General features: G+C 32.8%; 1 protein-coding gene across 1 annotated transcript; it reads left to right on the top strand.

Moving 5' to 3' along the window:
- Positions 1 to 15,364: 15,364 nt before the first annotated feature.
- Positions 15,365 to 16,707, top strand: LOC140920457 (uncharacterized). Its single transcript, XM_073368731.1, has 3 exons — positions 15,365 to 15,501; positions 15,668 to 16,645; positions 16,695 to 16,707. Exons 2-3 carry the CDS (start codon positions 15,678 to 15,680, stop codon positions 16,705 to 16,707), a joined length of 981 nt encoding a protein of 326 aa, XP_073224832.1. The 5' UTR covers positions 15,365 to 15,501; positions 15,668 to 15,677.
- Positions 16,708 to 18,178: the final 1,471 nt, after the last annotated feature.

Below are 18,178 nucleotides of genomic sequence, written 5' to 3'. Positions count from 1 at the left end.
ATAATAATAATAATAATAATAATAATAATAATAATAATAATAATAATATATAATAATAATAATAATAATAATAATAATAAATATCTAAACAAATATCTAGATATTTTTATAAAAATCATCATTACGCATGTCACCTCGCATCAATTCACAAACCACTTTTTCAGAAAAATATCTACTATCGCCGTAATTCAATGGGCAAATGAATTTTTCTGAAAAATGCTGCATCTCAGAAATTTTTTTCTTTGACAAAAGATTCACCGTAATTAAATAAAATTATTCATCGACGAATAATTTTAATCGGGTCTCCAAAAAGATATTTTTGGCATTTAACTCACAAAATGCCATAAAATTGGCTAAAAAGCCTCAGAAATTCAACACAAAATTCCCCAAAATACATAAATTAGAATTTAAAATTAAGGGTCTTACAAAGTTGATGTGAAGAGGACGGAACATACTGATAATTATGAAAATATTTTTGTTGCTGAAACATTGGCTGCTGTTGTTGCTGGAAGGCAGAGTTCGGAGGATCCTGGTGCTGTTGTTGGAAATTTGGAGGCGGTTGCTGCTGATGGGAGTATTAAGAGTAATTTTGTTGCTGCTGGAACAGTGGTTGTTGATGAAAGTATTGAGGCCGAGGCATGATCTCCTGATGAAACACATGAGGAAATGAAAATTGTTGTTGTTGAAATTGTTGTTGCTTTGAAACTGCTGTTGCTGCTCTTGAAACTTTTGTTTCCATTCCTCATTCAATTTATCAATTGCGACTTGTATCAGCTGTTGTGTCCTTTCTTCTTGCTCACTTGTCCATTGCTCCTTTAACTGGTCAAGATTATCTATCGACGGACGATGAGATCGATCCGTACTAGCATAAGAAGAAGACGTCTCAGTCTGAATATAGCCGGTTGGACCTTTCACAAAGGTTGATGATAAACTATCGGCACCCAACACACGCCCTTTGTACTTTCCACCACTGATCTCCTGATGAAACACATGAGGAAATGAAAATTGTTGTTGTTGAAATTGTTGTTGCTTTGAAACTGCTGCTGCTGCTCTTGAAACTTTTGTTTCCATTCCTCATTCAATTTATCAATTGCGGCTTGTATCAGCTGTTGTGTCCTTTCTTCTTGCTCACTTGTCCATTGCTCCTTTAACTGGTCAATATTATCTATCGACGGACGATGAGATCGATCCGTACTAGCATAAGAAGAAGACGTCTCAGTCTGAATATAGCCGATTGGACCTTTCACAAAGGTTGATGATAAACTATCGGCACCCAACACACGCCCTTTGTACTTGCCACCACTGATGTTCATAAAACTTGTGGTCTCATATTGTTTCCGCTGCACTGGACCAGCTCGCTGAGCAGGAGGAAGAGTAGCTTGATGATCATCCCATTCCTTCATGACTTGTTGAAGTTGTTCCTATATTAAAAATAAAAAAATTAAAAATTAAAGTAGTTAATAATTAATATATAATAATTTATAGGTCTAATTAATATAATATATAATAATTACCTGAATCATTTTTGAAAATTCATCGGTATACTCATTTGTTTCAGGATTAACATGAGGATAGCGATGTATCTCTGCCTGAGTGACCTCCCTTCCAAGTTGCTTTTCCTAAAATATTAAATTAATGTCAAGTTTATAAGTTGGTGAAATGTGATGATTAATTGAATATAAATTAATAGATATATATTATAAATAATAATAAATTACCATATAATATTTAATTTCTCCAGCAGACATGGAACCTCCCTTATGAGTACTGGTACCCCTCTCAGATGCTCTATTAGTCTTTGCTTTTTCTCTCTTCTGTTTGTAAGCATCTGTGTTCCATTTCCTCCACAAAGCAGTCCAAACATTTTCACCAATCCAATTAGGCCGTTTTTCCTCCCCCTTATTACGTGCGTAAGCCAACATAGATGAGAGACGCTTTGAAAAGCGATGGTCAAATGAAGCCAAAACTGCGGCATCATGCTCTCTTTTCCAAGTGCATTTGGTCTGTTGTTTGTTGAAATTTAAAAAATATTAAAAATATAATTAGTAATTCAGTAAATTAATCAAATGTATAAATAAATAGTAATTAAATAAATTAATCTAATGACTTACTTTGAAACAATGTAAAAACTGATCAACTTCCCTAATTTGAGGTGTCTTATCCTCTTTTATCTCACCCCAAGACAACCATGGTTTTTTATATTTCTCTTGTATGACTTCAGCAATTGCCTTTGCAGATGATTTAAAAGGAAGATATCTTCAAAGTTTATATGCAAATTAAATATAAAAATAAATTAATAAAATTAATAATGTATTTACATTGCAATAATAATGAAATATTTAATCAATCATAGTTTACATACCCATCTCCTTCTGGAATGATGACAATGCGGTTGTAGCAATCAACACATCCGGGATCCATTATTTCGTCTAAGGTATAAGGCTCTACTGGGACCTCCGGATATAGAGGAATAGCTCCACCACTAGTACCAATGGACGGCATCGGCATGAGAGATGGGTCATTAACAACACGTTTAGCAACTTTTTTCTTACCACGTGATGTTTTGGATATTCCTCGTATTGCCGCCGTTCCTGTTCCTCCCGATCCATCCGAACCTCCTGATCCTCCTACTCCCGACACTGAAGCCATGTCTATATATATATATATCCATATCCATACATATATATAATATAATATATGTGTGTATACAATTAACATAAGATTAATTAATAATGAAATATACATAAATAAATTATAACACTGACATAAATAAAGAAATATATATAAAATATAAAAATATATATATAAGGTGTCGTTCATTTCAATTACAATATATAATATTATAGATATAGAAACACACATATATATATAATTAATTAATTGTCTTCGTCTTCGTCTTCGTCATCATCGTCGTCGTCATTTGATGAGTGAATTAAGTCATTGCCTTCATCATTCTCTAATTCATTTGAATATAAATTAATAGATATATATTATAAATAGTAATTAATTACCATATAATATTTAATTTCTCCAGCAGTCATGGAACCTCCCTTATGAGTACTGGTACCCCTCTCAGATGCTCTCTTAATCTTTGCTTTTTCTCTCTTCTGTTTGTAAGCATCTTTGTTCCATTTCCTCCACAAAGCAGTCCAAACATTTTCACCAATCCAATTAGGCCTTTTTTTCTCGCCCTTATTACGTGCGTAAGCCAACATAGATGAGAGACGCTTTGAAAAGCGATGGTCAAAAGAAGCCAAAATTGCAGCATCATACTCTCTTTTCGAAGTACATTTAGTCTGTTGTTTGTTTAAATTTAAAAATATTAAAAATATAATTAGTAATTCAATAAATTAATCAAATGTATATATAATTAGTAATTAAATAAATTAATCTAATGACTTAATTTGAAACAATGTAAAAATTGATCAATTTCGCTAAATTGAGGTGTCTTATCCTTTTTTATCTCACTCCAAGACAACCATAGTTTTTTATATTTCTCTTGTATGACTTCAGCAATTGCCTTTGCAAATGATTTAAAAGGAAGATATCTTCAAAGTTTATATGCAAATTAAATATAAAAATAAATTAATAATGTAACATGCAATAATAATGAAATATTTAATCAATCATAGTTTACAAACCCATCTCCTTCTGGAATGATGACAATGCGATTGTAGCAATCAACACATCCGGGTTCCATTATTTCGTCTAAGGTATAAGGATCTACTGGGACCTCCGGATATAGAGGAACAACTCCACCACTAGTATCAATGGTCGACATCGGCATGAGAGAAGGGTCATTAACAACACGTGGTTTAACAACTTTTTTCTTACCACGTGATGCTTTGGGTATTCCTCGTATTGCCACCGTTCTTGTTCCTCCTGATCCTTCCGAACCTAACATAAATAAATTATAACACTCACATAAATAAAGAAATATATATAAATTATTAATATATATGTATATATATATAAGGTGTCGTTCATATTTCACATTACAATATATAATATTATACATATATATATACACACACACACACATATATATATATAGATTTAGATAGTAGGTTGATGTACGATAGGAATTTTCCTGGAAGAAAGGGTCTTAAACAACGTTTTGCTAACAAGGTTGAAGCAGCACACCAACCTTGTTTGCTTCTGACAGTTGATGGATAAGGAACATAATAGACTTGTCTTACATTATGGGCCAGGGCAAATGGATCAAACCGTGGATATTTTTTGCTCATACGAATGTCTACAGTATTGGATATCAAATTTATTTTAGTTCCTCTGCTAGATGGATCAAACCACTTACAGTAAAACAACACCACTTTTTTCGCATAATCTAGGAACGTGTAGTCAATTTCGTAAATATGCTCAATTATGCCATAGAAATCTTCTACTACACCACTATCAGAGACACTTTTCATACAAACTCCACTATTAATTGTTTCTTTTCCTTCAGTCCAAGATTCGGTGTGAAATTTGTATCCATTGACGTAATAGGTGTGCCATTCTTTGAAACTTCTACTCGGGCCCATAGATAAGTGCCTTAAGTGGATGTTGATAGGAGTTTGTTCTTCGAGATGCACTTGTTGTTGAAACCATAATGGGAAATTTGAATGTATATCATCAGATGATTGTCCCGTATTTAAAAATGCCCTGATCGATGACCATATATATGGTGAATATCAATTTAATCATATAATTAAATATAATTAATATGAAGAGAAATTTGAAACGTACTCAATGTATGGTTTAACTTCGGTGCAGTTAATCAAAACGTGAACATGTGCCGCATTAAATACTTTGTCGCTTGGCCAGAAAATCGGAAAATCCCTACCAGCATGATGACCAGACAAGCAAAAAACTGATAAAGCATGTGGATGACGTATAACACTATCAGTAGCGTTTCTTCCGTTAACTGGTGACAACGTTTCGTTGTTGAAATAATGAGAACAAAAGTGTGTTGTTTCACGGTGAAGGTAAGATGAACAAATTGAGCCCTCAACTCTAGCTTTGTTTTTCACCGACCGTTTTGAATAACCCATGAACCTATAATATACAAAGAGATGTACAATAAGCTCCATGTATATATAAGTTGAAGTATATTGAAAATCAAGTATATGTATATATATATCACCTTTCAAATGGATACATCCATCTATACTGAACTGGTCCACCAAGCCTAGCTTCACTTGCAAGATGCACTGAGAGATGCTCCATGGAATCAAAAAACCCAGGAGGAAATACTTTCTCCAACTTACATAGAATGATCGGAATGTCATTTTCCATCTTGATGAGATCTTTATCATAGAGTGTTGAAGAACACAAATTCTTGAAATATTGACTCACTTCAATAAGTGGGTTCAATACATGTGTCGGTAAAGCACTAAAGGCAATAGGAAGTAAACACTCTAAAAATATATGACAATCGTGACTTTTCATCCTATGCATCCTCCCATTTTCCACATCAGCACATCTTGCCAAATTAGAACAATAACCGCCAGGCGTCTTCCGCTCTTTGATCCAACGATAAACAAATTTAGCTTCATCAGTATATAAAGTGTAATTCGCACGAGGTTTTAGGGTCTTGCCGTTTTGTTCCACCAACAACAAATCTGGTCGTCTGCAATATATACCTATGTCTTTTCTAGCTTTGTCATTATCTTTTGTTTTTCCTTTCACATTCATCACAGTATTAAATATGTTGTCAAAGAAATTTTTCTCAATATGCATTACATCGAGATTATGTCTCAAAAGATTATCTTTCCAATACGGTAGATCCCAAAAAATACATCTTTTTGTTCCCTTTCACATTCATGACAGTATTAAATATGTTGTCAAAGAAATTTTTCTCAATATGCATAACATCGAGATTATGTCTCAAAGTATTATCTTTCCAATACGGTAGATCCCAAAAAAATACATCTTTTTGTCCAATTGCGCCATTGTTCGTAACCTTGTGGTTTACAAGCCACACCATTAACAACATGTACCTTTGGCATATCTTTTACTTTATCCCACACTTGTTCTGATGTCAATTTAAGCGGGGATCCTAGACTTTCTGCATAGCCCTTAATAAATGCAGCTTTGTTCCTTCTAAATGCATGATCAGCAGGTAAAAACCTACGATGCGAGTCAAACCACGATGCCTTCCCGCCAAATTTTAAAGTAAATGTTTTTGTATCTTCCATACAAATAGGACAAGCTAATTTACCATGGGTGCCCCATCCTGACAACATCCCATAAGCGGGGAAATCATTAACGGTCCACATCAATGCAGCTCTCATCATAAAATTTTCTCTTCGAGCAAAATCATATGTCAACACACCATTCCACAACCTCTTCAAATCGTCAATCAAAGGTTGTAAAAAAATATCAATACCAGTTGTAAAAAAATATCAATACCAGTTCACAGTAGCTAAGAACATATAAGGTTTAGACATACACATATCAGGAGGAAGATTGTAAGGAGTAACAATAACCGGCCAACAAGAATAAGGAGTAGACGATGCTTGTATGTAAGGCGTAAATCCATCTGAGGATAATCCAAGTCTTACATTGTGTGGATCTGACGCAAAATCAAGATGTATTTGATCAAAGTGTTTCCATGCCTAACCATCAGAAGGATGTCGCAACTCACCTACATTTCTTCTATTCTCATAATGCCACGTCATCTTTCCTGCAGTTTGTATTGATGCAAACAATCTCTGCAATCTTGATACAATAGGTAGGTAAAACATTGCTTTCCTTGGAATTGATTTTCCCCAACTTACCGTAGAGTTATTCCTTTGGTGATACCTTGGTTGTTGACAAAACTTGCATTCAACTAAGTTAGCTTCATTCATACCAAGTTCATTGTCATAATACAACATGCAACCTTTAACACAACAATCAATCCTCTTGACACCTAATCCTAACTTGGACACTAACCGTTTCGCATCGTAATAACTTTGCGGCAAACCATCTCTAACAGGTGTTGCGTCTAGCATCATTTTAGTCATCAAATCCAAAGCTAAATCAGGAACATGAAATTGAGACTTTAGACCTAATAGTCTAATACACATAGATAACTTTGAGTTTGGAGATCCTTCAAACAACTGGCAAAGCAGCCACAATAAGCAACGGCTAGAGAGAAGTTAGAAGTAAACAACTGGCAAAGCAGCCACAATAAACAACTGGCAAAGCTGTAAACTGGTTTAGAGAGAAGTTAGAAGTGAAAAATGATAAGAGGAGTGGAGTAATATATATAGGATTGGGTTGATCATTTGTGACGGCCAAAGCAGCCACAATAAGCAATGGCTATGTGTCATTTGTGGCGGCCAAAACGGTCAAAAAAAGCATGGATTTGTGGCGGCCTGGACGGCCACAACTGGCAACGGTCCTTTGGGCTTTTGTGGCAGCCTTTGCCGCCACAAAATGCAACAGATATAAATATTTATGGCGGCCTGGGCGGCCAGAAAAACACATAGTACTTTATTCCTGTAAGATATATGCCTCTGTGATTTTGATGTAACTCCCAAACATACAATGTATATGCATTATCTGGTTAATCTAATAGTTTGAATTGAGATACATTTCAGGAAAGAATCAAACACTACACTTGGACAAAACTTGGATCTCAAGCAATCAAGCAAAGATTGATTGGATCATACAAAGCTTGAAGATTATGTGTAAATATGTCTAGGGTTCATAGTGTTTATTAGTTAGATTCATCATTATGATTTCACACATATAATATTTGCCAATTAAAACTGAAATCATAAAATAAGTATGTTAATCAATCAATTGGGAAATCAACTGGGCAATCGATTTTCTGAGTTATAGAACCAAGTTTTAACAAAGTCAATCGATTACTTAAAGGCTGATATCAGACCTGTGTTCTATGATCAAAGGAAATCGATTGGACAATCGATTGATATACTTTTCTTAAGATACAAGATTCCTAGTAATCAATTGGTTAATCGATTGTTTGATTCACAGAACAAAACTTTCACTGAGACAATCGATTAGCAAATCGATTACTGAAAAATGTTTTATCAGACCTGTGTTCTGTGATTAAAAGAAATCGATTGGATAATCGATTGCATAAATGAATCAGTTTATCATTTATCAGAGATATACTACATATTCGATTGGCACATCGATTGTGATTAAGTAACTGAGTTACAGGAGGAAATCAGTCGATTGGCAAATCGATTGGATTTAGTATCTGAGTTACAGGGATACATTAGCCCATTGCCAAATCAATTATGTTAGTAAAGGAGAATCGACTGAGTAATTGATTGTTTGATCTTACGTTTTGAACAAAACAATCATAATCGATTACTCAATCGATTCTGAGATGAACCGAGTATAAATTTCTGATTTATGCATTAAAAACATCGATTAGCAAATCGATTAGTTCATCTATTTTCAAGAATTTAAAGAAAAACAAGAAACGCGAAATCGATTGGGAAATCGATTAAGCTGGTAATACACATTAATAAATCGATTGGGAAATCGATTTGTCTGAAGTTTTTCTGAAACTATATAAACTGAATCAATCACAATTTTCATAATTTCTTTTACAAAATACATAGAAAGAACTGAACTTTTCAAATAATACACTTTGAGAGAAATTGTTATAACTCACAAAACTCTATTGGCAAATATTAAGTGTGAGATTTGATTGTGATTGAATAAAGAGTTTTTAGTCTTTTTGCAAGAATTATCTGTGAAAAAGAAAGTGTGTAGAAATCTAGTATTGTGAAACTGGTGGTCATCTTTTAGGGTGTGTGATCATCTAAAAGAGACCTCAATATGATCTTGCTAGAGCTTGGCGAGTAGTTCTTAGGGATAGATTGGTTTTGTAGAAGATTGATGTTGAGTTGGATGCATAGGCAGGGAATTGCTGGAAAGTCTGTAAACATACTCAAATCATTTCTAATAAAGGCTGGAATCGGTAATTGATTCTAGGACTGGACGTAGACTATCAAACTGATAGTCGAACCAGTATAAAAATCCAGGGTGCACACTTTTCTATCTCTATACTCTTTATTTTGATAATGCATGTGTTCTTGAATCTTAGTTTTGAATAAATTTTTGAATCTTTTACTGTTAAATTGGAATTAATATTAAACAAGTTGGTTTTGATATTAAGTTCATCACTTAGGAAAGAATTAGATAATCTAGCTGAAAATATTGTATAAAACTTCCTAAGGATAGAGGTCATTAACACCAAAAATTCCTTTGTGGCGGCCTTTGCAGCCACAAAAGGTAACGGTCTCAAGCGTTTGTGGCGGCCTATGCAGCCACAAATGGACATGTCAGTTCAGACTTTTGTGACGGATTTGACCCTCACAAATTTTAAATTTTGTGGCTGAAAAAGCCCTCACAAAAATCTTAAAAATTAAAGTGGATTTTGTGGCTGCTTAAGCCCTCACAAAATTACAACGTTGTGATTTTCTGAGGGCTTAGGCAGCCACAAATTCCACCTAAATTTTTAATAATTTGTGAGAGCTTTTTCAGCCACAAATAAAGACCAATTTCAATTTTTGTATTTGTGAGGGCTTTTTCGGTCACTAATTTGTGAGGGTTTTTTTCGACCACAAAATATTTATAAAGTTGGCCACAAATTAGGATTTTTCTTGTAGTGTAGGTTAGGTCCATGTCCCTCAATTTTGTTTATGTTTTTCATTAAAACTTAAAATATATATATATATATATATGAAGGATCAAATTACACTCATGTAATGCTACACCGCTCAATAATGTTTAACAGATACAAATTTTACAAAATACGTTGTTCGATTGAAAGTTTATATGATATAGATCATTCATGAATTTTTTTACACAAATCTAAAATTATTTGATAGGTTAAGACTCATTAAGATTAATGGTGTTTAATAAAAACAAATAGATTTTAATTTTGTTTTCAATAACATATCAAATACTTTTAAATTTTGTTAAAATTTTACATAGATGATCTATATGATAATATAAACATCAATCCAACAATAAATTTAATAAATTTTGTATCCGTTAAAATTTTATTGCGCACAATAATATTGGTGTAACATTAAATTTGTGTAATTTAACTGTGATTTTATGCACACTATTGATTTATGAATACATCTTAGTGTACGATAGTTATTTTTGAGTTATAATTTGTTGACTACTATATATTATATAATACTATATTTATTTTCTGTGTTTGTTTCGGATACACACCCCTTTTATCCGCTCATGTGCCTAAACTGCCTATCTATCTCTCACATTATAAGTCATATGCACATCATACATTTGTATAATATATCCTCCACACATCCCAGGCTCCCACCACCAAATTCTTTTTATTCTTTTATGTCATTGGGAGAAGTTAAAGGGCGAAAAATGGTTCATGAAACTTCGATTTGATTTTTAAAGAAGTTGAGAAGTAAGTGTCACTCCCAACATAGAACCTGACATGTTTGCAAACATAGGAGGAAGTGGAACGACAGATTGTATTAAAAACAAAAGTGGCTGTTTTACCCATAATCCGAATATTTTTTGACAACTTGGTTTTATTGGCTCATGGAATAAGGTGGGGAAAAATGAATAGAAATGTCGGAGACAAGTTTGATGTTGATAGTTCTAAACTGTTTGATATTTTTTAATTAATTGATAATTATTTTCTCCTCAAAAATATAAAAGAAGGTGAGTAAATCAAAATGAATATATTTTGTTCATATTTTGAATAAAATAGATTAAATTTTATTGATTTAAGTGTATCTTATAATTAAAATTAAATAGAAAATTATTCAATAAAAATAATATTAAAATAAAAATAAAGATAATATCTAAAAAGTTAATGTATTTTATTTTAATTTTTAAATAAAATACATCCAAGAGTAGTTATTAATTATATTGAAGTAGGGAGTTGAGCTAATGACTTCTTATCACTCCAACTTCTTAAAATGACCAAATTATTTTATGATTATATTCGTTGATTAATTCCATGAATAATAATAATAATAATAATAATAATAATAATAGTTTTGTTCCTTCCTCAGAATTTTCATTTAAAAAACGGCGATATGATATATTTTAAATTTAAATAATGTGTTATATGATATAGAATTATCTAAATGAATTAATTATTCATATAACATTAATTAAATTACAAAAATAAAAATTTCAAAAGTTGAAAGTTAAATTTTTAGAGTATTTTATTACGATTTTATACGTGTTAATCATTTTATATCTTTATATCATATGTCATGTTATATAAAGCATGTCACATCATCAATTTTTAATTAAAAATTAAAATTCAAAACTATTAAATTAAAAAAAATATCAATTTATAAAAATAGGAGGATAAGAGCTTAATAATAATATATGCAACAAGAAGGCATTAGGAGGGTCCAACAATTAACCTCATATCGGAAAGTATAGTACTAGAAACGGACCAGCACACAATGCGGCAGTAACATGTGCTCAATGAGAATGTGACAAAAGGACAGCGGCACATGAGCTTTACAATCAGAAGCGTGCACGTAGTTTATAATTTATATACGATGAAGCGAATTTCAAATTTTGAAATAAAAATTAAATGAATGAATATCAATTCTTACATGGACAGCCTTTATTTGGAAAAATATTACACCCATGCCTCAAATAAAAAAGAAAGTGAGTTAATAAAAATTAATTTATTTAGTTATAATTTTAAAATTAAATATATCGATGTTTTTGTTAACACTACTTCAAAATTAGTTTTTTACCACGCGTCTTAACCGTTGTTGTATAATATTTTAAAATTAATGGAGGATACAACAACGCTTTTTTGACAAATGATTTTGGAAAAGCGCTGTTGTAGGTCATAAAGGGACATAATATTTACAACACTTTTGATGAAAGTGTTGATGTATGGTCACATAGCGCTTTCACATAATGTTTATAATGCATTTAGAGCGCTTTTGATATGAGCATTGTAAAATATAGCGCTCTCACATAATGTTTACAGCGCTTTATATATAATCGTTGTAAAATATAGCACTTTCACACAATTACAGGGTCTTTTAGAGCATTTTTTATATAAACGTTGTAAAATGATGTGTATTTGATAAAAATCATTCTCTTTAAATAAATAAAAACATACCTAATACGTTCTCTCCTTAACCATACGAACCCTCCTATCATCTACTATGTGAACCCTCATCTCCTCTACTATGTGAACCTTCCTTTACTATGTTTCGTCTTCTCGTTGAACCCTCTTCTATTGCTCCCCTACTATGCGCCAATTTCTACTAAGTGATTTTTGTCTCAGGTATTGTATTTATGAATTTGTTGTTGTCACTAAAACTGATAAATTGTTACTTGATAAATCATATAAAATGTTACCTTATAGTAAATGGCATAACCTTGATAAATCATATAATTTGTTACCTGATAAATTAAATAAATTTTTACCTGATAAATCGTATAAAATCTCTTCTATTTTTAAAAATGTTCGATTTGTTCTATTTTGAAATCAGATTTGTATGCATAACCTTGGACCTTGGTTTTCATTTTCCAATGTTAGACTATATATACTATAGATTAGTATAATATTATCAGTAGCTTATCATTTGTGTAACACTGCATTCATATAGGTCATATAAAATGGACCAGAAATAGATGTCTTCCAATCGATTATCAAAAGAGTATGAAAATGGAGTAAATGAGTTTGTTGAGTTTGCAGTGAAGAATGCAAAAGATCCAAATCAAATCATTTGTCCTTGTTTAAAATATTGTTTTGAAAAACGCGTTAGAGCAGATCAATTGGAAGGACATATTTAGTATGGCATGAAATTGATCAAAGCTATACATGTTGGATAAGACATAGTGGGAAAAAAAAGGGAACACCAATTTTAAGAATGGTTCGACATATGCTTCAAATGATTTCGACATAGATACATATGAGCGGGACAAAGTTGAGGAGATTGCAAAAGCAGTTGAAAAAGATATTTGGGATTGTTCTAAAATATTTGAGAGTTTGTTGAGTGATGCAGAGAAACCATTATATAATGGTTGTACTAAATTCACAAGACTGTCAGCGATATTAAAGTTGTACAACTTAAAAGCGATTAATGGATGGTCTGATAAAAGCTTCACAAAATTATTAACACTCCTAAAAGATATGTTGCCAGATGATAATGAACTTCCCCGTTGAACCTACGAGACTAAACGAATTTTGTGCTCTATTGGCATGAGTTACGACAAAACTCATATGTGTTCTAACGATTGCATTTTATTTCGAAACGAATATGAATTACTAAAGGCGTGTTCAAAATGCAATGTCTCTTGATATAAGAAGAAAAAGTCTACTCCAGCAAAAGTTGTGTGGTATTTTCCTATAATACCAAGATTTAGGCGCATCTATTGCAGTGAAGAAGATTCAAAATACTTGACATGACATGTAGATGAAAGAATTAGAGATGGAAAGTTTCGACACCCTATAGATTCTTCACAATGGGCAAAAAATTGATCACGAGTATCCTGATTTCGGGAGAGAGTCAATAAATCTACGACTCACTTTCTACTGATGGAATGAATCTACACAGTCTTCAAAGCATCTCACACAACATGTGGCCAAGAATAGAGTTAGAAAGCTTGTCTAGCTGCTGATCACAAAAGGCTTATTTATGTAGGTTAGCTATATGTTTTTATTTCCTATGTCAAATTGTTTGTCTTATACTTATTTAGTATAGGTTGGCTGGTGAACCATATATACATATAGTTGCTAAAAGTGAGCGTAGTTACACATAATTATGTCTTATCTCAATTTTATTTATTTAAAAAACAAAAACAAGGCTTAAATATGTAAAAGATTTTTATAAATAGATGCCACTTTTGTTTTGTAAAAAAAATTCTTTCGATTTAATTTTGGGAATTCAAAATATTTTTAATCGGTTCTTCATAATTTTTTTGGTTAAATTATATTTTTAGTCCTTTACGTTTGATTCAATTATCAAATAGATTATTTATGTCTTTTTTTTTTCATCTATGTCCTTTAAGTGACATCTTGTTTGCAACCTTAGTCTTTATGTTATTGTCCGTTTGCAGAAATATCATTTTTCGTTAGTTCCGTTTAAAAAAATGCTACGTGTTTGTTACAATGATGACATATGCATAACAATGTTGGCATGACAACAACATTTTAAAATAAAATAATAAATAGGGGAAAATGCACTTTTAATTCTTTATGTTTGATCAAATTTTTAGATAGGTCACTTTTTTTTTCCAATCAGATCCTTTAAGTGACACTCTGTTTGCAATGTTAGCCTTTATATATTGTTTGTTTGCAGAAATGTCATTTTCCATTAGTTCCGTTATAAAAAATGCCACGTGGGATAACGGTGACATGTGCATAATGGTGTTGATGTGAAAAGTTATAAAAGTAAACGATTATCATATTGGTTTTTTAAATTTACGAAAAATACACTTATGATTCTCAAAGTTTAAACCAATTTTCGCTAAAGTCCAATCTTCATCTTTTATCTCTTCATCTTCTTCCTCTTCACCATCTTACTCTTTCACTCTCTATCGTTAAATAACTTAAAACTCAAAATTTGTAATTCCAATATAAAAACTCAAAACGTTTACCATGTTAATTAGAGGAAAAAAATTAAAACGAGAAATTCATCATTCCATGCAAAATTCACATGATTGACTTATTTTACACACTACGCCAGAAATGACATTTAACAGCGCCCATTTTACAGCGCTTTCTAAACACAAGCGCTGTTGTAATTATATTTTAAAAATAACGGAACCTATTACAGCGCTTTTTATGTAAAGCGCTGTAAAACAAGCGCTGTAGTAGGTCATATAACGTTTGCGCATCACGTTATAAGGATTTTACAGCGCTTGTCAAAAAAGCGCTGTAAACGGAAGCGCTTTCGCGAATCAGTTACAGCGCTTTTTTCACAAGCGCTGTAAAACACATGCGCTTTCATTGAATTTAACTACCTATTACAGTGCTTTTTTCACAAGCGCTGTAAAACACATGCGCTTTCATTGAATTTAACTACTTATTACAGCGCGTTTTTCACAAGCGCTGTAAAACACATGCGCTTTCATTGAATTTAACTACCTATTACAGCGCTTTTTTCACAAGCGCTGTAAAACACATGCGCTTTCATTGAATTTAACTACCTATTACAGCGCTTTTTTCACAAGCGCTGTAAAACACATGCGCTTTCATTGAATTTAACTACCTATTACAGCGCTTTTTTCACAAGCGCTGTAAAACACATGCGCTTTCATTGAATTTAACTACCTATTACAGCGCTTTTTTCACAAGCGCTGTAAAACACATGCGCTTTCATTGAATTTAACTACCTATTACAGCGCGTTTTTCACAAGCGCTGTAAAATACATCTTTCAAATAATTATATACGTTGGAAACCCTCATATCCTCTACATCTTTCAAATAATTATATACGTTGCGAACCCTAATATCCTCTACGTACTGTGCGGCCATCTACGTTGTCTAAGGTATTTTTTACACATGATCTGTTATGTTTTGAAATTGTCAAAAATTGTCAAAAACTCATACCACATGATCTGTTCTGTTTTGAAATTGTTAGTTGATATTGGTTTCTTTTTGAAACTTGTTGATATGTTTTGAAAGCTTATTATTTTTGTTACTGCATTTATATAGGTGGTATAATATGGATAGGAAATGGATTTCAGCCAATCGATTGTCAAAAGAGTATGAAATTGGAGTGAAGGAGTTTGTTGAGTTTGCAGTGAAGAATGCAAAAGATCCAAATAGAGTAGTTTGTCCTTGTTTAAAATGTTGTTTTGGAAAACGTGTTAGAGAAGATGAATTAGAAGGACATCTAGTATGTAATGGAATTGATCAAAGCTACACATGTTGGATAAGACATGGTGAGAAAAAAAAAGGAAACATTAATTTTGAGAATAGTTCTACATATGCTTCAACTGATTTCGATACAGATACATATGAGCCGGACCGAGTTGATGAGATTGCAAAAGCAGTTGAAGAAGATCTTCGAGATTGTCCTAAAATGTTTGAAAGTTTGTTGAGTGATGCAGAGAAAGAATTATATAATGGTTGTACTAAATTCACAAGACTGTCAGCGATATTAAAGTTGTACAACTTAAAAGCGAGTAATGGATGGTCTGATAAAAGCTTTACGGAATTATTAACACTCATAAAAGATATGTTGCCAGATGATAATGAACTTCCCAGTCGAACCTACGAGGCTAAACGGATTTTGTGTTCTATTGGAATGAGTTACGAAAGGATTCATGCGTGTCCTAACGATTGCATTTTATTTCGAAACGAATATGAACTACTTAAGGCGTGTCCGAAATGCAATGTCTCTCGATATAAGAAGAAAGAATCTACTCCAGCAAAAGTCGTGTGGTATTTTCCTATAATACCAAGATTTAGGCGCATGTATCGCAGTGAAGAAGATTCAAAACACTTGACATGGCATGCAGATGAAAGAATTAGAGATGGAATGTTTCGACACCCTGCAGATTCCCCACAATGGGCAAAAATTGATCACGAGTATCCTGAATTCGGGATAGAGTCAAGAAATCTAAGACTTGCACTTTCTACTGATGGAATGAATCCACATGGTCTTCAAAGCATCTCACATAGCACGTGGCCTGTGATTTTGGTAATATATAACCTACCTCCATGGTTATGTATGAAGCGTAAGTTTATGATGTTGTCTCTGTTAATTTCTGGACCCAAACAACCGGGGAATGATATCGACGTATACTTGACTCCTCTAATCGAAAATTTAAAAAGTATGTGGGAGACAGGTGTGGAAGTTTATGATGGGTATAAGAAAGAATGTTTCAATTTAAGGGTTATGTTGTTCGGCATAATTAATGATTTTCCAGCATATGGTAATTTATCAGGATATAGCATTAAAGGTCAGTGTGCATGTCCTATATGTGAAGAGAGTACAAATTGGATGCGGTTGAAACATTGTAAGAAGAATGTGTTTCTTGGACATCGTAGATTTTTACCTTATAGTCATCAGTATCGTGGGTGGAGAAATGCATTCAATGGAAAATCAGAGGAAGGTAAAGCTCCTTTAGCACCGACTGGATATCAAATACTTGAAAAAGTACAAGGTTTGACCAATAAATTTGGCAAACCTTTTGCGGGAGAGCTGGTGAAAACTGGGTGGAAGAAAAAGTCAATTTTCTTTGAATTGCCATATTGGAAGTCATTGTATGTAAGACATTTCCTCGATGTGATGCATATTGAAAAAAATGTATTTGAAAGTGTTATTGGTACGTTACTCAATGTTCCAGGAAAGTCTAAAGATGGCGTCAATGCAAGATTGGACTTGGTCGATATGGGAATAAGAAATGAACTGGCTCCAGTAAAGAAAGGAAATCGCACATATCTACCTCCAGCCGCTCATACTCTATCTAGAAAGGAAAAAATTGTTTTATGTAAATTTCTACACGAAGTTAAAGTTCCAGAAGGATACTCTTCGAACATTAAAAATTTGGTTTGTATGAAAGACCTCAAGTTAAAAGGTTTGAAGACCCATGATTGTCATATTATAATGGAGCATTTGCTACCAATAGGTATACGTTCCATTTTACCTGAAAAAGTTCGACTAGCCTTAACTAGATTATGTTTCTTCTTCAGGGAAATTTGTAGTAAAGTGATCGACCCTCAGAAATTACCGACATTGCAGAGGGAAATTGTTGTTACTTTGTGTGAGCTTGAAATGTATTTCCCACCATCGTTTTTTGATATAATGGTTCACCTTACTGTTCATCTGGTTAAGGAGACACAACTTTGTGGGCCAGCTTATATGAGATGGATGTATCCGATAGAACGATATATGAAAATATTAAAAGGGTACGTAAAAAGTAGAAGTCGACCAGAAGGTTGTATTGCTGAACGATACATTGTTGAAGAGGCTGCTGAATTTTGTACTGAATATCTGTCCAATGTTGAATCCATAGGGCTTCCCATGTCTCGTCATTCGGGAAGACTATCAGGAGAAGGGATAACTGGAAGGAGACTACTGACTATATCAAGGACAGAATGGGAGCAGGCACAATTGTATGTTCTGCACAATGATGATGAGGTTCAACCGTATGTTACAATACACATTGATCAGTTATCTCGTTTGAACATGAATAGGAATCAAAATTGGATAACTCG

Source organism: Cicer arietinum, chromosome 5 (assembly GCF_000331145.2).
Source record: "Cicer arietinum cultivar CDC Frontier isolate Library 1 chromosome 5, Cicar.CDCFrontier_v2.0, whole genome shotgun sequence".
In the NCBI taxonomy this organism is placed as follows: Eukaryota; Viridiplantae; Streptophyta; class Magnoliopsida; order Fabales; family Fabaceae; genus Cicer; species Cicer arietinum.
Note: the sequence above shows the minus strand (reverse complement) of the source record. Positions and strands in the feature narration are given on the sequence as shown.

What these genes read in the sequence shown, in the direction of transcription:
- LOC140920457 (XM_073368731.1), top strand. Translation starts at nt 15,678, where the DNA reads ATGGATAGGAAATGGATTTCAGCCAATCGATTGTCAAAAGAGTATGAA.